At 39.2% G+C, this 21,299-nt stretch overlaps 2 protein-coding genes across 4 annotated transcripts; one reads left to right on the top strand and one right to left on the bottom strand.

Annotated features, from left to right (window-relative positions):
* Positions 1–1,047: 1,047 nt before the first annotated feature.
* nr1h3 (nuclear receptor subfamily 1, group H, member 3) lies at positions 1,048–13,260 on the bottom strand. Of its 3 annotated transcripts, XM_006793810.3 has the most exons (12): positions 13,092–13,260; positions 12,255–12,354; positions 10,563–10,776; positions 8,512–8,594; positions 7,332–7,574; positions 6,527–6,793; positions 6,160–6,365; positions 5,849–6,028; positions 4,897–4,996; positions 4,354–4,467; positions 4,027–4,121; positions 1,048–3,672 (listed from the first exon to the last, which is right to left on the bottom strand). In XM_006793810.3, the coding sequence occupies exons 4-12, from the start codon at positions 8,552–8,554 to the stop codon at positions 3,526–3,528; spliced, it is 1,395 nt and encodes a 464-aa protein (XP_006793873.1). In that variant the 5' UTR covers positions 8,555–8,594; positions 10,563–10,776; positions 12,255–12,354; positions 13,092–13,260; the 3' UTR covers positions 1,048–3,525. The 3 variants fall into 3 exon arrangements, with proteins under 3 accessions (XP_006793873.1, XP_006793874.1, XP_035764999.1); XM_006793811.3 differs by lacking the exon at positions 12,255–12,354; XM_035909106.2 differs by lacking the exons at positions 10,563–10,776; positions 12,255–12,354.
* A 2,177-nt stretch (positions 13,261–15,437) lies between these two features.
* On the top strand, positions 15,438–21,019 carry arl14ep (ARF like GTPase 14 effector protein). The gene is made up of 5 exons (XM_087840801.1): positions 15,438–15,634; positions 17,167–17,362; positions 17,449–17,574; positions 17,922–17,962; positions 19,442–21,019. The coding sequence occupies exons 1-5, from the start codon at positions 15,564–15,566 to the stop codon at positions 19,668–19,670; spliced, it is 663 nt and encodes a 220-aa protein (XP_087696927.1). The 5' UTR covers positions 15,438–15,563; the 3' UTR covers positions 19,671–21,019.
* Positions 21,020–21,299: the final 280 nt, after the last annotated feature.

The following is a 21,299-nucleotide window of genomic DNA, read 5'->3' as shown; positions in this document are numbered from 1 at the left end:
AAACGGTACATGTTGAACATCTCTATCAAAGATAGCATTAACCAAATTAATGGTTGGGTACATTCAGAGAGAGAAAAGCTATGAGGTCAGCAACATAAAAAGGCTTGAAGATCTACTGAAGACAAACCAGAACTGCACTGAACGAGTCTCATCCACCTCTCAATCCATTACAATTAGCAGGTTATTCCTTGTAAAACAGTAAATGTGTGGTTGAGCTAAGAACCTGAGATATCTGCAGCATTACCACAATATACATATACACAAAAATAGCTATTGCTCTTTGATTACAGTACGCACACTAGAAAATAATAATAAAGTTAATCATATTCCCTCTGTGAACCGAAATGGTATACAACCAAGGGGTAAGGTGGTAAATTAATAGTAATATTACAGAAGCTATTTTTAGGTCCTGCAAGCATCAAACCAAAACCCAAAATACAAAAATTCACATTTTGTTAAAAAGGGACCTAAAGGAAAGTTTTCCATAAGCATTTCACCGGTTTGGTTACACACTCCTGCATCCGTTCTTGTCTTAACCTGCTCTTTATTTTTTAAATAAATAAAACACTATATCAGAGATTGATTATATGGATATCAACAAAATCCAAATCTATAACTAAATTTTAAGGATGAATATAGTACATGGTCAGAAATGCCAGGACACCACCATCTTTTCTGTGCCTACAGAATGAAAAAAAATTGGCATAGCTGAAGTTTGCTTCCTGATGTTAGCTGCTGTTCCATTCTTCTTCTGGCAGGAACAAACCCTTATGGATGGCCTTTTGTTAGACGTTTCCCACAAGCAACTATTAAGTAAGAAAATCCTGTCACTAGGTTTTCCACAGCTATTCTAACATCTTAAGAGCACCCCACTGTGAATACTGTAAGGAATGTGGCTGGACAAGCATTTGCATTTATTCAGCCAACCATTAAGTAACGTTTACTGTTTTACCATTTTACACATTTTCTTAACGTTAGGCTGTGTGAGACATTTTAAAATCAGTTTTCATCCAGCTTGGTCAAAGATGCATGAACCAGGCTAAAGGATTGTATCATTAGATCATTTAATCAGCATGGTGAAACATAAAAGTCAAGTTGTCATAGAGGCCACGTCATAGACGATGTCAAAGGCAAATACAAACTAGGGAGTTAATTTACCAGTTAATTATTGTCATCACTATTTTTTTTAAACCATCACTAGAGTTGTCATTAATTTAGTATATCAATATATCATTTTCACACAAGACATTCTTACATGTCACAGGCAGGAAAGCAAAAAAAAAAAAATTAAATTAAAAATAAAGTGGAAAATAATATTGTCAGTTTCGGGGTTCCCGATGCTGTGCATGGTGGTTCACAGGAACACTTTAATAAACAAAGCCAATTTTATTAAAAGCATGAGCTGAACATGGGAGAGATAATCAGTTTAAGCTAATATTATACAATACAGACATGTTGGTCAATATGGCGATAAAGTTAAAAAGCAAAACAAAGGGTCATTTTGGTTACACAATCCAAGCTTAACAACCAAAAATTCAAATAATTAAACATCAAGTCCACCAGCAAGTGCTTTTGGACAAAAATCTAATGTGCAATAAAGTGAATTTTGAAGAATCTACTTGTGCCTGTGTGACATTTGTGTAGCAGGTGTAGATGCCCCATTTAAGCAGCACGTTAGCCGTCTGATGGAATTTATTAGCTAAAAGGTCCCCAAAAACATGCTAAAAAAAAACATGATTCTGGACGACCTCCCGGCTGAAATAATAGAAGTTGTTTGTTAGGGCAGAGCAAACTGCATTTTACATCTACAGTTATTGAGAAATCTAACCTTGACATCTTGTAATGGCTACAGAGGTAATTAAATTACTGTAAAACAGACTGCAAAGCCATTAAACTGTCCCAATTTTCAGCCGTCTTCACTCAACATAGGAAGAGAAAACAGACTTCACAATTATGGATTTCCATTGGCAGTCCTTTATCATCCATTATGCAGCATTTCAGTGTTACACCGCACAGGACAAGGCATGGGAAACACAGCAATAAGAAAAACATATATATCTCTAGTAAAGTAGTTCTTTCCTGTTGATTCCTGCTCCCTGTTAATAAAGATTTTGGTACATGTTTTTAGTGAGGTTTCCCAAAATCTGACCGGTTAAAGCTGTTGATGTTGAGTACCCATTCAAGGAAGATACTCACACTATTACAGACCTTTAGATCAAGTTAGCTTTCTAACTAGAAATTCAGCTTGACATTTATTGTTCTCCGTATTAGTTACATAGTAGATTATCAAAAATAAAATGTCACAAAACGTCTCCTTTTCTGCTCAAACATTTGACACACTTTTAAATGCTAGAGCGAAATCACAAAAGTACATTTCACTTACACAGTTACAAAGATGGTGTTAATCAAGCCAATACTTTTCATTTATTTGAGAATGCAACTTTGACAGAAAAGGGGTTTTCCTCATTGGGGAAAACAAAAAAAGGCTCAGAGACATGGTAGATTGACTTTGCCAAACTGAAATTTCATCTTTCCTTACATCTTAAAGACAATACCGCCTGTATTTCAGGGTACCATTGCACTGAGTAATAAAACAAAACAAAACACACCATTTCCTGTGAAGGGCCCAGCCTACTAGTCACCTGCAGAGTTGTACTTTCTTGTGCGTTAGCATGTGATTGTACAATCTTGAGGATAAGCTTTGCATTTTTTATTTTTAATGTAAATAAATATACAATTTACACTAACTGTAATGGGCTTCTATAAACGACCAAAAAGGTCCCTTATTCATCTGGAAAAACTAAAGTAAATCTATTAAACTAATAGATATTAAAGAAGCCTCCAGTTCTCAGAGGTCTACTTCACATTACCTGAGCAACTACACCAGCTTTTAACTTTTGTACTTACTCCAAAGGGAACAAAAATCTATTTGCTGCCATATTAAAATGCATATTATGTATCAACCAAATGGCCTATATTTTAACCTAATGTCAATAAAGTGAAAAGCTGTCGTGGGTCTGATTATGCCCATCTTTTCCCCGTTCTATTGCACAAATGCAAATATCACCATTTTAACTGAATGTGTGACTGTAATCCATACATTTGAAACAGCCACAGCCAAGACCTGCTCAGTTCCTGTTGATTATTATTGTTAGAGGAAAAGGATAAAAACCACACTAGAGATTGACAAAACGTTCAACAAATATTAAATCAGAAATAACTGGCTAAAGAGCCGAATGCTGGTATTTAACCACAATCACGTCAGTATCTACATGGAAGAAGAAAAACAAAACAAAACAAAACAAAAAAAGCAAGGTTCAAAGAAAAGTAGGCGTTCATGTTCCTCTTAGGAACACAAAGCCATATAGCAGTCTGAGAGCAAAGGGCAGCGTTGCTCTCCCTTCCCCATGAAAAAGAAAACAACCAGTCCTTGACAAGATCGTCAGAAAGGAGTCAGTGATCTTGCTGGATGCAATGTCTGTCTCAGGCTTAACAAAGCCACGGAGTGTGACATCAAGTTTGCAGTCACTCATTGACGTCCCAGATTTCAGATAGTAGCGGGGGAAGCTTCTTGTCCTGGAGGCGAAGGGCAAAAACCTGCTCCGAGTGGACGCTGCTTAGTGTACGAAGGCTCACCAGCTTCATCAGCATGCGGGGGAACATCAAGTGATCCTAAGGAAGTTCATTTAAAAATAAATGAATAGTTTTCAAAACGCCTTTCAAAACACACAATCACTTCACAATATGTGTGTGAAAACACACAAATACCTATTATCAACTCAGCTGATAATGTATAATTGTTGCTGTTTTTAGATAACAATATGTGGTCTACATTTGATTCCTTTCACCACTCAGCTTTATCTAGCACACAACTGCTCTTCTAACAGTTCAAACCCCCTACAAGTCGCAACAATACAATATGACCTTAGTCATGACCTAATGTGCTTGTTGTGATGATGACAGCCTGATTATACTGACGTTCAGTCTGTAACAGAAGAAAAAGCTACAGATATATCTGGCGCTTACATTTGGTCTCTTAATCATGATATAAGAGCGCAGTGCATCCACATAGGGCTGTTGCAGCCGCTCCACCAGATCATGATCTTGCACATTTGGCCGATCTGAAAGCAAATATACACACACACACACACACACACATATTAATCTCTCCTGTTTATTTATGGAGAAAAAAAACGATCTACTTTGGTAAAATGCGAAGAAAGCTTTCTGAGGGGAAAAAACGCTCAATCTGCAAATGCAAACAGTTCATTTCTCCCTCAGAACTAAAAAGGGAAGGATTAGTTCTCGAAGCATTTTCACTATGAGAAGGGTGTGTAGTTTATAAATACTGACCTGCAGAAAAGATGTTGATAGCAATGAGCAGAGCATATTCGGCCTCGTCCAGGTGCAGGTCATTCATTCCTTTTGAAAACTCAAAGATGGGGTTGATGAACTCAAACTGAAGCCCTGAGGAGGTAAGAGTGGAGAGAGGAGGGAGGAAATAAAATGTCATGTTACAAATTGAAACGCACTGCAACTGCACGCTGTGGATTTGAGCATTTTCACGGTAAGGGAACATATGAAAACATATTTTCTATACATCTCTGTAATCTTTGACTTTCTGCTAGAAGGCACACGACACAACCATTAAAGCATTAGATGCAATTAAAGCAGAGTTTTTAATCATTACTGATGGGACTGGTGTAATAAGGTGAATGCAGGGACTGGCGTACATGTGCTGAATTTTGTATATATTATTTCTCCTTTTTAACACTATAAGTACTGCGCTTAAATTTTTGTCATCATAAAGACATTTTGATTCTGACAGATGAAATGCACACACTCTGGTTAAGTAATAAAAACAATTATTTGGTAGGTAGAAATGAACAAATGAACCTGCTTTGGCGAAGTCCTCCTTATTATAACTGAAGTCCTTCAGAAATGTAATGCTTTCAATGGCAGGATTGTATCGCCGAGACGTCTCAAGCAGCATAATCTGAGAAAGACAAAAAAAACATTTTTTTGTCTTTCAACTACACCAGCCTTTGACTTTTGTACTCAAAAGGGAACACAAACTATTTGTTGCCATATTACAATGAAAATGTAATAGTCAGTTTGTACACTACAGATTCACAGTTATTAATCAGAATATGTATCCTATGAGTCATTATTTGCTCTTCTTTTTAAACTAAATTTGCTTTGGTAAGTATTTTGGGTTTGCTCATCATAAGCAATGTTAAAGTATACTGTAGTCATCCTTGGATACTATTAATTGTTTTCACTACAGAGCTTTCCTTTCAGAAATATACTGATCATATTACTATTTCCGAGCACTGGGCTCTGTTGAGGGTTTGTTACTGCCACAGAAAAACAAATACTAGATCAGAAGGCTTATAAGACCGTCGGCTGCAACAATTTCTAGTAACACTGAAAACAGCTGAACCGAAAGATCAGCAGAATTTTTTTCTGACGTGTTTGAGTCTCACTGGAGTAACTTGGAGTTTGCTTGCTTGATACTTAACAGTTGGGATTTGAGACTTGCACTTGTGTTTACTCCCACCTCTGAATCACAGAGTACTTGCCAAAATGAAATGGAAATGCTAAAGTATTTTTAGTATGTTTAGAGTTTGGTTGTGGATTATTCACAGAGGCAAGACAACAAGGTAGCTATTCTTAGAGGGGCCGAGTTAAAAATCAAGCAATGGACAGCCAATCCAAAGAAAATGGGCTCATAATGAGGCGTCTTAAATCTTTGCATAAAAGGGCCAGTAAAAGATAGATACCATTTCCCCCCCCCTCTAGTTAGTGTAATGGGTACAATTTAACAAAAGTCACACTAGCAACAGACCTCAATAGTAGATGTCTTCAGTAGAGCAATCTGGTCTTCTCTTGTGAGCTCAAGGAAACCAGGAAGCTGCTTAGCAAAATCCACAATCTCTTGGACTGACATGATTGCCAGCTCAGTGAAGTGAGCGAACCGCTGCTGCCGCACTTCTCGATTCTGCAAATCCTGACTCTGTGGCCAAGGCTGGAATACATTAACAGTAAATATACAGTAGTGAGATAAATCTGACTCTGAGACAGACCCGCCTCAGCATTTGAGACACTGTCTCTATAGCTGCTGCCATTTCAGCTCCAACTCCCCTCTGAAGCACTTACCGTCACTTTTGGTCGGTCAAGGAAAGACCGCTTGTTGCATTGCTTCTGCATAGCCACCAGCTTCTGAATCATCTCCTGCTGCTGTGGATCCAGTGTGGCTGCTTCCTGAGGAGGGGTGGGTGTGACCACTGTGGACGTACGGGCCGTTTCCTCCTCCTGCTGCTTCTTCAGCTTTTTCAGTCTAATTTGCTCCTCAGAAAGCACACCTACAGGTCAAAAGAGGATGCACATCCTAAAGCTCAAGCTAATTAAAAAGTTTCTTTTCATTGTCACGACTTGCACTCTGGCTAGAAACCCACATGCCAACATTGCATGTGGGTTTGCAAGTTTTCTTCATCTCTGATTCATTTGGCGTACAGACACTCACACTGCTCCAGCATCCCTGCCTCCCGACACTTGCGCAGGCGGCACTGCTGGCACTTGCGGCGCATGTACATGTCCATTTCGCAACGACCATTGTTTTTGCAGGAGTACTGGGCACTTTTAATGACGCTGCGCCGAAAGAAGCCCTTGCAGCCCTCGCAGCTCAACACGTTGTAGTGGAAACCAGAGGCCTTGTCGCCACAGACACTGCACACCTCGTTGCCCAGCATCTTTGGAGCAGGCCCCTTCTTTCGTTTCACTGGCTGACCATCTACACACAAATGAAAGAGATATGACACCAATGTCAACTCAAGAAAATGATCTGGGTTTAGTTTAGCTAGTTTCTCAGAAGCAGTCTGCTATGTATGCTCCTTTCAAGAAACGATGGTTACTTCTAGGCCTTGTATCTAAACCAAAATAGAACAGAATAAACACACTAAACGTTACTGACTCATCATAAAGGCCAAACTATAGAATAAGCATGCCTAAGATCAAGAGATCAGAAGGAAATAATACTGGTTATACTGGTCTGTGGAAGTTGTCACTCCACTTGCAGTACAAACAGCCATAACTGAGATGGGCAAGTTTAGTCATGCCTTTTTCTAATTTTTGTATTTAACAACTAGGTCCTGTTTTCCACTCAACTATTTACAATAGTGACAAATACAAAGACACTGTTTTCCCCACCCTCCACTTCTTAATAACCAACTTACAGAAGTAAGTATTTAACGCAGGTTTGCTGAAACAAACTTTTAAAACATGTATGGTTCCTACTGCAGTCATCTGAAAGCTGTACCCCCCCTTCTCACCTGTGCTTGCAGATGTGTCACCTGCAGCTGGATCCAGCTTAATGTCATTTGGTTCTACTGGCAGAGGGCTGCTCATCTCAACCAGCGAGGGGCCATTATGAGGGGGGACGGGGAAATCGTCTGGGTGGGAGAGGTCAGTCAGTGACAGCAGGCCATCATGCTTCATTGTGGTACTTCCACTGCTTTCCTCAACCATGCAGTCCAGCTGCAGCTCAGAGGCCCCATCAAACACCTTACTCTCATCTGAGAGAGACAAGACAAACACAGAGAAAACAATAATCATCGTCCAAAGCCGTTCCACTCGTCTTTATCTTTATTTTGACAGTTGTCTGACATAAACAGCCATGTTCACAAAAACATATACAACATGATGCAGCAATCACAGATTCAATGGTAAATTATGAGCTGGTGAGAAAGGGCCAATGTATTCTGTGCTGGGTTTAATAGGGCATGTTGGACCATTCGCTACGGGAGAGGATAAAGGAAGCTAACAGCACTTCCTAAGCCAAAAGCTTTTCACTTGAACTGCAAACTCTGGGTGTGTCTGAGATGTCACAACTAAAAAGTTCTGAAATCAATGCGTCTCTGCTCCTTTCTCGCTGTCACTCGAGTTATTTTTGATCTAACACTAGTTTGGAAGTTTTTGTTGCAATTAAAATAACTTAATTACACATCACCTGTCTTTTGGCAGCTCATCTCCATATGTGACACACATGTGTGTGAGGTGAGAGCAGGGAAAGGAGAGACTATTACAACTGTAAATGGCTGAGGTATGCAGCAAAAACTTCCATAGTAAGCTTAAATAAGACTAGTTAAAATAAAAGATAAGCAACATAAATAGATGTGGGTTTTTTTGTTTGCTTTTTTTTTTTTTGGGGGGGGGGGGGGGGGGGGGGGCATTACTTATTATTTCACTAAATTATTTTAGTATTATTTGTTGAGAAATGCACAAACTGCATTTATTATAAAGTAGGATATTTCTTTTAGGGCTCTCTCCCCACTAAAATAAAAATATAATACAATATAAAAACCATCTTTTATACCCACTCTTGGAATGTAGAGCAAGTACTTCATATAAAGTGGCATAATCTAACAATGACACGTATCGGAAGAATCGGCTCCTGCTCAGGTAAATCTCTCACTTTGGACTGACATGTGTGACAGAGATCGTTCCTCTTACCATGACCAACATCTGGGATATCAGTCACAGACAGCGTGGACATCTTCTGCACAGCAGCTTGTCATTACGAAATCAACACGTACCTGCGAAATGAAAACAACAGGACATTATGCTAAATGTTACTATCACTACAAAATCCTCTGAAGCAAAGTTTTTCCTTGGATCCTACCCGTAAATATGGGTAAGAGCCTCCTTGGACTGGACAAGGACACCTCAAGGGTCTCAATGCAGGTTAAAAACAAAAAAAAGACAGTTTTGTCTGTTCTGATGACAGACTTTAATTTAAGGAAATGTATTGTCTTCTTTAAATATACAGTCTGTGCAACACATGTAGTCAGCTGTTGTGGCTACAAAGCATTTCTAAAAAGAGAGTTTCACAGACAACATGTTAGCAACCACCTGAGACATACTTAAGTGTGAGTGACTCTGGTAGACACTCTGGTACAGAGTTACAAAACAGTCAAGTGTGAGAAACACACTTAGTTCTCTTGAAACCTCTTGGTTGGATGTGTAATTAAGAAAATAAGGATGTGGTTTGAAGATATCAATGACAAGTGGATTATTATGCTGTTACGCAGCATAACACAGTTCTTAGAAAGAATTAAAATAGATCAAGGCTTGTAGTTCTGGCCACTCGGAGCCTGGCTATAAAGATGTGCATACAGCAAAGCCAACTGGATGTAAAAGCAGAAATGAAAGCATGTCATGTGCCACATATGGATACATTTCAGGAAACTGAATCAGCAGGAGGCTATTTGGCTGTTCTTAACCAGCCTACAAGAAACAAGCAAGTTTGGAAATGAGGGCCGAGTTATTTTTGTGACAAATAAAAACGATAATGTTCAAACTTTCTGACATCTTTGTCACACGGCATGATACAGAACTGTATTCTGTCTGCACATCTAATGCAGTTCATTATTCAATCCTACAATTAAAAAAAACATATTATAATCCTTTTTTTGGAAATGTTTTTAAAGCAACTACGGTCACTCTTGGTTCACTTCAGAGGCTGTAGCTGATGACATTTTGAACTTTACTGCCTTACATTTAAGGATGCTTCTGATATTTAGTCTACCCCCCCAACACAAATGTAGTGCATAAACTAACCAATTAGTAAACAATGAATTACTCGACAACTTAAACTACTTTATTTGATGCAACATGCTCAGTGACTGGAATAAAGACTGTAAAGGTCTACTATAGCCAGAAAGTAATGAGCATAAAAGACATAGGCATCAAATTTATGGAAACTCATGGTATGCCAAATGGTGCAGGTCCTTTCTGTGGCATTGCAACCTCAAAAACTGGCTACTCTGCAAAGCACCTGCTTCATAAATGGTGATAAGGACTCGGCAACCACTCCTGCAAGATTTCATAACATAAAAAAACCCACATGCAGGTAGTTGTTCTAGTTGGTATAACTATGTAGTAACATCCGTACTTATCAGTGTAACAGTAGTACTTTTCCATACAACTATCATAAAGCCTTTCTGTGCATTTTAAAGCTGCCCATGTTTCCAACAAGATAAAGAAAGACAGAGAAAAGAGAATGAAACTGTGAATATATGTGACTGAAATTACATAACTCTGCTGGGGTTATGCCAGTTCAAAAATTAAAGGGAAAGCCTGTAATAAAATGAAACAAAGAACACAGCTACTATGGCGGTAATGTTCCTAGTCTCACTGATAAGCTTTTACATACCCAAAGAAACCAGTAAAATGTTACTGTTCGTAATAGTTAAGCTAAAAGATAATGAACACAAAACGTCTGTTGGGATAAAGAGGCTTTGGTAACATTTCCATGATAGCAGTTGTGATTGTTACACCATGTTGGCTAATGGCACTATAATGAGGCTATGTATGAATAATACCAAGTTTGCCTTTCAAAGCATGCTGGCAATTTCTAACATTTACTTTTCCTCACTGAAAACCCAGCTTTGGTTTGATGATAAAGAAAAACAAGGTCAATGACACTTTGACTCAAAGCCCTTATCAGCTAGAATTGAACTGCAAGACCGACTGTGACAGGCACAGTGGTGGAATGACCTTACCTCAGAATCTGGTGTCTTATTTATCGCCTATCCATCTTTCCCATTAGAGTCCACAACAGCCTGCTGATATCTCTGCGGTGATGCTAAGGACTAGCTCGCCTGATGATCCTTAAAAGGATGCCAAAACCCCTGTGACTTGTTGGGCAGAAGTTTAATGACTTGATATCTCGAAGAGGGCAAGTACGAAAGAAGACAAGTCCCTTTCTACAATGCCCTATGGGAGACAGGAGGGAAAACACACAGAGAGACGGGGAGGAGGGAGGGAGGTGAAAGAGGGAACACCATAGGTTACTATTGGTCATTTGCACAGCTCTTAAATGCACACAGGGTTGTGGTGTTCGATTCTTTTTCTCCAAGTATTAGAGCCACCCATTTTCAATCTTTACAAGGTTCTTACTCCATTTTTCTCCAGTTCTGTCAAAACATAGCATCTACTTGTCCTCTCTCTTACCACTCTAAACCTTTCTCACAAAAATGCCACACAGCTTATTAGAAAAAAATATTTTCTAACATAAAACAGTGAATTATCACTCATCCATATATTTTCTTCCACTTATTCAATTCAGGGTCATTTCATTAAGGACAAAAACGCCTAACCTGGGGGTTTGAGGTTTGAAACGAATGATATTCAGAATATGTTGATTATGATGTGTTATTCTGGTCATACAAGTCTAAGCTTCGTTGATTTACTAGTTAAAATGTACAATGATCGAGGGCATCGTGGTCTCCCGTGTGAATTAACAGTCTTTTGCTGTAACAATTCCTATCTGCATGTGACCTTAAGTCATCCCCGCTCTTGTCTCGCAGATAAAGTCCAATGTCCCCTGCAACTTATCAGTCAGTCACCTTTGACCATGTTTCCACAGACTGTTGGAAATTAAATGAGAGCACCAACAAACAAACACAAAAGAAACAAAGAATCGATGCAACTCTAAAATCGCCCATCAGTAACAACTTAAATGCAGTTCTTATAATGATTTGTACCTGGTTTGGTCATCATAATCTTTTATAGTTGATGATCAATCTAGAGTCAGTATTATAAAATGCAGAGAAAAAAAACAGAGAAAGGACCTGTTCTCCATTTACACTCCAGCAAGTCAAACATCAGTCTGCTCTTTAATAAACAATTTGAGGCCAAATAAAATTGATGGGCGTCAAAATTAGGCTTTTATAAAAAAACTTGTGTGATTATTTAGCAACTAGTATTTTTGCATGTGCCAGTCAGATAACTAAATAGTAGAAATGTAGAAAACAAATTGTTCATTTGGTCATATTTAAGTTTAAAACCCCTAATAAAAATGTCCGTGTTCATTATGGGCTTTCTGAGTCTTCAGTGATTGTGAACTGAGAAGTAATATGCAAACAAAGCTGCTGAGAAAGATTCAAATTACTGCGCGTGTCAGCAGCCAGAGTGGCGGGCAAGACTGAATGTGAGAAAACACGGCGTGAGAAGGTGCGAATCCAGTGTCCGAAGACAGCATGACTACAACTGGGAAACATCCCTTTCTCAGAGTAACAACGGATGCAACTCTCTACGGTGAAGCAGAAATGGATTACTGCACTCAGCAACATCTTGATGTGAAAGGAAAGAGTCAGTGCTTTCAGGGATCACAGATTCCACAACCAATCAATGTTCCCAGACAAACACACACACACAATGTGGTGGAAGAAGAATAGAAGAAGTGTATTCACTTGCAGATCCACCCAGATGTTTTCACTTCTTTAGCCTCGATACTTCTCTTCTGAGTAATCTTTGGTGGAGCCGTGTTGGGAATTAAGTCAGGTCACCGAACTAAAAGATATGATAAAGATATGATAAAGATGTGATAAAGATGTGATGCACCCCGCTGTGATAGCAGGTGCAACAGATGTCACCTCTGCACACAGCACTTGTCAGGAAAAACAAGTGAAACGGGTGGGGCAGGTGCATCAAAGGGTTTTCACACTGAAAACAAGCACATATAGGGACGAGGGAGTAAACAGCCTGCCTGGCTTGTCAAGCTAAGGTAGCTTTAGTAGTAGTACCATTAGTTTTTTGTTTTTTCGCCCTTTGCAACCATAGTAGGAGCACTTGAAAGCGCAAGTGAAAACACTTAACACGTATGACAAGTATCGTTTTGACAGTACCGGTATACTGTGATGTGGCCGTTTTGACCGCAGATTTGCTGCTAACATTAGCTTAGTTAGTTAGTTAGTTAACTAAGCTTAATGCCACTCAAGTAGTAACAAACAAACGCACACAGCTAGCCTCAAGTTTGGCTTGTAAACATCAGCCAGCTTACATCGACATACGTTAAACGGTAAACATGCCATCAACACTGCTATTAAAGCAAAACAACCAGGTGTTTAGGTGAGATTAGCTTCTTGATCGAGCCACACAAGGCCAGTATCGTTAACGTTAGCCGAGAAGCCCCGCACACCAAACGAACTTCCTATAAACAAGTTTAACTTAGCTAGCTTGGCTAAGTTAACGTCTCTGGGTCAATAAAAACGTTCAGAAATGACACAGAGCTGCGTTTTTAGACTCACCGAGGACTTAAGGACTTTGGGGCTGCTTGTTAGTCGGGCTACTGCGTCCGTGTGCGATTCCTGGCAAGGGCTTTAACAACATAAGCTAACATGTTAGCTCGCTAGCCAGTGTCGTTCTATCATGTGATCCAGCGGCCCCGGGGAGCTCCGGCTGCGGCTGTCGCAGCAGGAAGCAGGTTTCATCAGGCAGAGGGGGCCGGGGCCGGGGCCGGGGGCTTCTCTATCCCGGATTTGGTCTTGCAGGCGCGGAAAGCCCCAGCACATTAATCGGCCACAGGGCCCACTTGTTTAGAATTATAGCCTTTTAGAACACAGATTTTTTTTTTAAAAAATATATACATTTAATTGAGGTCCTATTTATTTATTTACATACAGAAAAAAAAAACAAAAGTCGTTTAAATTATACTTAAATAATATTCAGTCTCCCCTTTTTCCTTTTTCTTTTTTTGTGCTTTAGGAATTTATTCATGATTTCATAATCAACTAAAATGAAATGAAATTGTTGAATTTGGACCCTCTATATGACACCGATAAATTATTGTAATAATGTAAGATGCGCCTTGGTTGATGATGCTGCAAACTGTGAGAAATTTACAGGGAACCTAATAACAGAAGGACTGCAGCAAGTGTGAACGGGGAGGTTTATAACATGGTAATAAGCTCTGATATGACGTATGGTTTGGAGATGGTAGTGCTCACAAAAAGACAGGAGGCCGAGCTGAAGCTGTTCAGATTTTCACTGGGAGTGACCAGAATGGATGAGATTAGAAATGAGAGGGACAGCAGGTTGAGCAGTTTGGAGAGAAAGTTAGAGAGGCAAGGCTGAGATGGTTTTGATATATCAGAGGAGGTATGGTGGAAATGTTGAACAGAGGATGCTGAATATGAAGCTACTGGACAGAATTAAAAGAAGAAAACCACAGTGAAGATTCATGGATTTAGTGAAAGAGGACATCAGAAAGTTGGTGTGACAGAGGAGGATAGATAGAGGGTGAGATGGAGGCAGATGATCCCTAAAGGGTGCAGCTGAAAGGTAGAGAAGAAGATGAATTTGTAGAGGGAACCTGGTGTTTGTATTGGTTGCTGCTGTAATTTATAGTCCATCTTTATACCGTATGCACCTGCTTATACATGTGTAAGACTCTGAGAAAATATGGGGTCTATCCCTGTACATTTTACAGAAATTGGATGGATCACAGACTTTATACATACTTCTATTTTCCCTTTCTTATTACACTTTCTTTTCCATAATCCAGCACAAAGTTTCATGACCCTCCATTTTTCTCATAATAAATCTGTAATAGGACACAAGGCTGCACACGAGCGTGAAAGCCATGCCCGATGTTTTCTATACCAGTTTTCTATACTCATTTTATTTGTGATTTCCTATGAGCCCCACCTTCTGTGACTGTGAAGGTCATATCACACCAGTAAAATAACCCACAAGTCCCCTAGCTGAAGTGATCAAGTATTCAGCATCCATCTCAGTACACCAGGCTTTATTTCTGGTCCACTGAACTTTTAAATGAGCACCCATCTTTGGGGGATTTTTGCTTTGTAACCCTACTTAAATAGCCCTGTATTCTAGTTTCCCTTTATTGTCGCCGTTCTGTATGCACAGTGTATACAGCGTATGTAGACAGTGTTCAGAGTTACAACATGCCCAATAAAGTCACTGCGCCTGCTCAGCTCAATTCCACTGTTATACTTTGACTTATAAGTAACACTTATTTGTTCAATTTGGTAATCAAAAACACCCATATCACTTGTAAGTCATTGCAGGGCAAAGTCATTTCAATTTTTTGGTTAACATGGTAACCAACATGACTGAGGAGGACACATAGTGGATGGGTCAGACTTTTGGAATAAGAGGTCATTCATCAGCTTGTTCTGCTAGTCTGTAAGCACGGCCGTTATTGAAAATTGCAAAACAAATGGAAATGTGTTGTTAAGGATATTCTGCACTCGCTGTCAACAGTTCTAGTGTGTGTGGTGAATTCATTGATTCACTTCTGCACCTACAGAAAATGTTTTGGATGTTTGTCCCATTAGTCTCTTGCGTTGTGTCTGCAATCTAAGACAGATGTTTTTGCACTTTTCGAGCTGTGACTATATTCCTCTGAGTGATACATGCATGTGTGTTTTCTATTTTTATTGTATTTTATTTTATTTAGAATATCAACGTAACTTGAGCCGAATGACCGCCTGTCAAAGTTTGTTTCCCATCCCATTCATATTGTGCATAAATCAACCATGTTCATGACTGTTTTCCAGTGTTTTACATGTATGTGAATATCATGAACCGCCGCCAGAGGGCAGACTCTTCCAATGGGAAACAGGAAGCTTAATCAGAAGTACGAGTAGTTTGGCCGAAGAAGACGGCGAAAGGAAGTTTGTAAACTGCTGTTGTTTTGTTTTTTCATTCGTATTGTCATATAGTTTAGACAAAAAGAAGAAAAAAGGAGAGTCACTATGCCCGTTATATGTGCGGCAACAGGATGCAACAATAAGTTTGTGAAAGGGTCGGAAATAAGATTTTACAGGTAAGCTTTCTGTGCAGCGGAGGAGCTAAAGTTTCTCTTTAGCTTGCAACGGTATTGTTGCACAGCGTTGGTGTGCGTGTGTTTTCAGTCGCTTTAAGATGGCCTCAAGATTGAATGCAACATTATCAGGTTTGGACATTAGCTTCAAGAAAAGCTGCCTTGGTTTAGCTTAGCATTAGCTCCACAGAGCTAGCTAACGTTAAAAAAGCCATTACGTTGTACCGGTGTGGCGTCGTGGTGCACCACGACGCCACACCGGTACAACGTAATGGCTTTTTCTGGGCAAGTTACTTCACCGCTTTCCTGATTTTTCAAGCTTCGTTTTCTTGAAGGAAGAGTATCTACTTAAAGCTAGTTGCTTATGGTTACGGCTTATGTTCATGTACACGGTGTTGATATGTTAATGCAGCACACCAATAAACATATTTAACAAATTCCGGTTGCACATAAGGCTTTCAGAAGTGAATAGAAGGTAAGTTGACAATAATTTGGTAGCTTGATAAAATGTTACTGTAATAAATGTGGTCACTCGTTGATGCCTCGGTCAGTATCTGCTTTTAAGCAAAGATATAGTTTACAGGTTTGTAAAACATAATCTGGAATTTCCTTGCATGTAAAACAAGTCCATGTAGACCAGAGTTTTGAGGTTTTGGCCGTTCACCAAAGGAAAGTTATCTTATCATTTAACTTATTCAGTTGGCAAAAGATGAGAGGAAACTGTAGGAGGTTCTGTTAAGTAGGGCAATGCTGACTCTGCACTGTACATGATGACTGGTCATGCTTAAGTGTAATTTATGGTCCTGCAAATGCGTCCCTCTGCGTGCACGTTTCTTGCAGTCCTCCTAGATTGTAACTGCACGTAGCTGGAAATGAACGACTGGTTGACAGGTGGGCTGGAAAGATTAGCAAAAGTCCCCCACAAAACTTGAAAGATCCAAAATATACAGCATGAAAAGCTCAGCCAGTGACTGCAGTGGAGACTTGGGGCTCATTGTTTCTAACATTCATTTTCAGTTCAGCTCTTTGTATGTTAGAACTTCCACACTTGGGCAAGATACTAACCCCAAATTGCTCTCCGATGCATCCATCAGAGTATGAATGTGTGTGAATATTTTAGCTAAAAAAAAGCACTTAGACAAATGTGCTTGTGTGAATGGGTGAATGCACAAGTTGTATAAAGTGCTTTGAGTGCTCAGAAGAGTAGAAAAGCGCTATATAAGAACCAGTCCATTTACCATTTACAAGAGTGACCTTTGCTTTTGCTCCTATACTTTGTAGACTGCCTCCAACTGACACCAGAACTCTCAACAGGCAGGGGGGCATCCCCAGACTACCAAATTACCTTTGCTGAACCATAATTTCTTTACATCTGTGGTTAATCACCAAATATTCGTTTTAAGCCAGGAAAAGTGTTGGATTAACATTCACACTTTGAGAGCAACTCAGGGTTCAGTATCTTGCTTAGGAATACTAGGGCATGCAGACTGGAGCATTCAGGGTTTGGAGCATCTCTTCTCTTTCTTGTGTGTCAGGTTTCCTCTTAGCAAGCCTCAACTCGCCAGCAAATGGGTGCACAGCCTTGGGATGAAAAACTTCATCCCAACGGCCAACACTTGCCTGTGTTCGGAGCACTTTAGGCCAGACTGCTTCAGAGACTACAATGGCAAACAGTTTCTCCGAGAGGATGCGGTGCCCACCATATTTACCCAAGGACAGGATTCCTCAAAGGTGCGGTCTCACAACAGGATCATGCTTGTTCTAAACGGGTGACTCTGCTTTCTTTGTTTGAGGTGATAACTCTGTAAATTCCACAGATTGAACTGCGTAAAAGAGGAGTAATCCTGAAGGAGACAAATGTCGCAAATCAGATGACGACACAAGCGGACAGAGACAGAGCAAAAGAAGCTGCTCTTCGCAGAGACAAAAGAGGAGGAATGAGGGTGAGTGTCTCTTTTACTATTGTGTATACTGTGGGAGGGTAATGTGTGCTCACTTTTTTACCCCTCAAGAATTATTTTTAAAAGTCTAAAATGCAAAAATAATAATAAAGTGTCATGACTGTTGCATAAATGCAACAAAGCCGTGATGTTTTGATATAACATCAGAGGTATTAGAATATTAACCAGAAGCCACTGGATCATTTGAAATAAAGCAGTTTCTTTGTTGTCATTAAACCACGAATTTCTTTCCCCAGTTATCTTTATGTGTAATATAAAGTGTATTATTTATTTTAGGCCTAATTTATCTCTGCATGAGCTATATTTCTTTATTATTGTTATTGTTGCAGGGGGGACGAGGTGGCCGTGGAGCGAAACAGCTGTCAGACAGGTGAGAGATGCTTGCTGTACATCCACAAAAATGCATTCTAAAGCATGAAACCTTTATTGTGCTTACACCTACCACTACCACACACCTTTTGGAAATGCTTGCTGATCCAGTTTAGTGTTGCTGCTAATGCTGTGTTTGCATGTTTGCAAGGCGAAACATCACAGCTAGGCTCACATCCTGTTTTCTTTGTTTGTTTTTTGTCATGGTTCTTCTTCCCATTGTTGTGGCTTCTCTTGGTGAATAATATTATTAAAATTGGGCTAAAAGTCAAGCCTGGACAGGGATCAGTTTTAGTTTTAAAATAAAAATGTTCCCTGTGTGGATGCAGGCATACAGTTATCTCCACTGAGTTTGATGGTAGAAGCATTTGTTTGTGCTTAACACTAAGTTCTTTTTGCCATGAATCCTTTTTTACTGTCTTGCACTTAGTTTGCTAATTAGATGTGAACATAAATTATGCCTGCGTGGACAACATTCTCCTTTTCTGGCTTAAGTGATTGTGCCCTTATGCAGACTGTTGGAGAAGAAACACATTAACCCCCCCAAAAAAACTTAAATTAAGACCATCTGCTGGTGACATTCCTCAGATTTCCGTTCTCATTTGCCAGAGTGTGTATTGATGAGTTGGCGGGGTTTTGCCACAGCAGCCAGGAACTCTTATGTGGATAGAATAAGCTAAATTGGCATCCACAAGTTTTAGAATTTGGTGTGGTGTGATCTAATCAATCAACCAACCAACCAATCAGTCAAAGACTGTAATTCCTGCAGTATATTAAACTTTTCCTTTGTACATCCTTAACCTCCTAAGACCCGAACTCTTTCATGGCATGCATTTTTAATTTTTCTTTGCTATTTGGGTTGATTGGGACCTAAACAATGTAAAAACAAAAAATTACCAGATTTTTTTTTTTCACCTCTTTTTTTGTTTTTTGAGAAAAATGAGATCCACATATGAGGACATTTGTTTCAAATTTTGATAGAACAGTGGCAGTATAATGTCCTCGTAAATGGATATCAGGCCCTTGTAGAGAGAAATTAAGTATTTTAGGCTAGACGTCCCAAAACGTGATGTCCACATATGTGGACGCCAGGTCCTAGGAGGTTAAGTATCATCTAACAATGACACAAAGTCTTTGTATAAATTTTAACCACTTTATGACAAAACACATGAAATATAGTGACCAACCCAAAGTAACTATCCTATAAGTGTGTTCAGAAGATGAGCTTTTCCTGACTCAAAGCTTTACCAGGGTTTCAAACAAGGAACTGTGGCTGGTTTTTAAGTATTATTAACATTGTCAGACATAATAAGCATTAAATTGGGTTCATAAAGAGGTGGTTTACATTCAGTTATGACCTTCTTATATGACAGTTTTAGAATGAAACTTTAAAAAATGACCAAAACTATCAGAAGAGAAAAGCTTTAAAGAAAACCAGATGCAACTGTTCTATAAGACATTGTCTGTTTGAATCACGCAGGCAGAATGTTGGAGCCAAAAACAAAGTGTACGACAACAAAGGGCGACTGCTCTCCAATGGCAAGGACTTGTGTGACTGTTTGGATGTGGACTGCATGGGCTGCTTCTACCCGTGCCCTGAATGTGGATCTCGCAAGTGTGGCATTGAGTGCCGCTGTGACAGGAAGTGGCTTTACGAGCAGATGGAAGTGGAAGGTGGCGAAATCATCCGGAACAAGTTCGCCATTTAGTTTTCAGATGTGCTTTTCTTTCTCTCTGATTTCATATCCAAATCAGGCTGATGGACCATTCAAGACTGTGATGCACTCTTTAAGAAATAATCCACAATATTTATCAAGTTTTACAAACCTAACACGAGAAGAAAACTCTTTTTTTCCCCTCTTTTCTTTAAATAAAGATTTTTTTCCTCAATATTTAATGTCTGTGCTGTTGATATAGTGTAGCATGTTGTTTTTTAAAAATGACTTTTCTGTAGTATTATCAGCAGTTTGGTTTGTAAAGGGGGAAAACATATGGAGTGTAATGTATACATTGTATAGATGATTGGAGCATGAAGTCAGTAACATATTTATCAGTGAATGGGATGGTGACATAGTATCATCCAAACGCTAACAGGGTTTTAAAGTTAATAAATAAAATAAATAAAAAAAGGGAACTCTCAGTCATCGCCCAGGGCGTCTTGTCTTAATACCTGTCGGGCACACAACATTTCATTTAAACATTTCACTGTCACCAAAGCAGGGGAAATGAAAAATGGTTTATGATTCTTAAGTGGACGAATCGATGTCCCTGAATTTTAATTGACTTTGACTTATACTGTTCCCTATAATTGTTCCCTTAATTTTTTTTAAATTTAGTGGTGTGGTTTTATTTTATTTGTGCGGGATGAGTACAGAAAAACATAAAAAATTTCAGCCTCTGGAAGTGTGCAGTGTAGAGGATTACATAGTGACCTAACAAATAAATGGTCGCTGGTTCAATTCCAGAACACAACTCTCCTTTTGGGTTGTGTCAGGGAGGGCTACTGGTATTAAAAGCTGCTGAACTACCCTTATCACAAGAGGTCTGCTGAATGTAGCTCTGTGTGTGTGTATATATACATATATACGATCACATTGCAGCAACTTAATGCATTATTAAAGACTGCAAAAATGACCTGCTGAGGTTCAACGCAGTGCTTATGCAATACAATACTGCAAATTTGGGTATAAATCCAATACCAAGTAAATACACAGCCAGTATTGCTGATACAGATACTGATATTTTTTACCTATAAAAGCAGCGTATGTAGGGGAGAGCAGCGGGTCGTGATTAATGAGATGAATCCTTACGTCCCACAATATTTAGTTAAAACGAAAGAACACATATTTCAGCTTTTTGTGTATTTTGAAACTCTGTTTTTTGGAGACCTGGAATGTAAATGTGCCTGTCTCTAAGTCACTGTCTGTTGTTTAAATGTGCTATAGGCTACAAATAAAATAGATGTGACAGTCAACACAAAAAGATTCAGCCATTTTTCATAGCATATGTCTGAGGTATATTTAAATAAAAATTTCCAACACAATTCAGTGGGCTTCATACTCGACAGTATCAGTTCTATCCTCCTTTTATCGTTTTGATACCAGACTGCTTTATGTTTGACAAGCTGATAAGACATTTATCGACAGAAAAATGAAAATGGATGAAAAGCATTAATAACAAAGAAAATAAAGCCAGTGACCTGTTTTAAAATCACAGAATAGAGTGTGATGACAATTGAAATTCATAAGCGGAGCTCCTCATCCCCCTGAGTTAGACTGACAGATAATTTCTCAGAGGTTTGAATGTCAGGGCTTCGCTCTCATTGTATATCTGATCCG

The sequence above is a fragment of the Neolamprologus brichardi genome, chromosome 1 (assembly GCF_056152115.1).
Source record: "Neolamprologus brichardi isolate AB-2024 chromosome 1, ASM5615211v1, whole genome shotgun sequence".
NCBI classification, from domain to species: domain Eukaryota; kingdom Metazoa; phylum Chordata; class Actinopteri; order Cichliformes; family Cichlidae; genus Neolamprologus; species Neolamprologus brichardi.
This window is presented reverse-complemented; position numbering and strand designations above follow the sequence as displayed.

Excerpts from the sequence above, each read along its gene's own strand:
- arl14ep (XM_087840801.1), top strand. The coding sequence starts at position 15,564 with ATGCCCGTTATATGTGCGGCAACAGGATGCAACAATAAGTTTGTGAAA. Across the intron at positions 15,635-17,166 it reads TCGGAAATAAGATTTTACAG|GTTTCCTCTTAGCAAGCCTC; the intron begins GTAAGCTTTCTG and ends CTTGTGTGTCAG. Across the intron at positions 17,963-19,441 it reads GCGAAACAGCTGTCAGACAG|GCAGAATGTTGGAGCCAAAA; the intron begins GTGAGAGATGCT and ends TGAATCACGCAG.
- nr1h3 (XM_006793810.3), bottom strand. The coding sequence starts at position 8,554 with ATGTCCACGCTGTCTGTGACTGATATCCCAGATGTTGGTCATG. Across the intron at positions 6,794-7,331 it reads TGACACATCTGCAAGCACAG|ATGGTCAGCCAGTGAAACGA; the intron begins GTGAGAAGGGGG and ends ATTTGTGTGTAG. Across the intron at positions 6,366-6,526 it reads GGCAGGGATGCTGGAGCAGT|GTGTGCTTTCTGAGGAGCAA; the intron begins GTGAGTGTCTGT and ends TTTGACCTGTAG.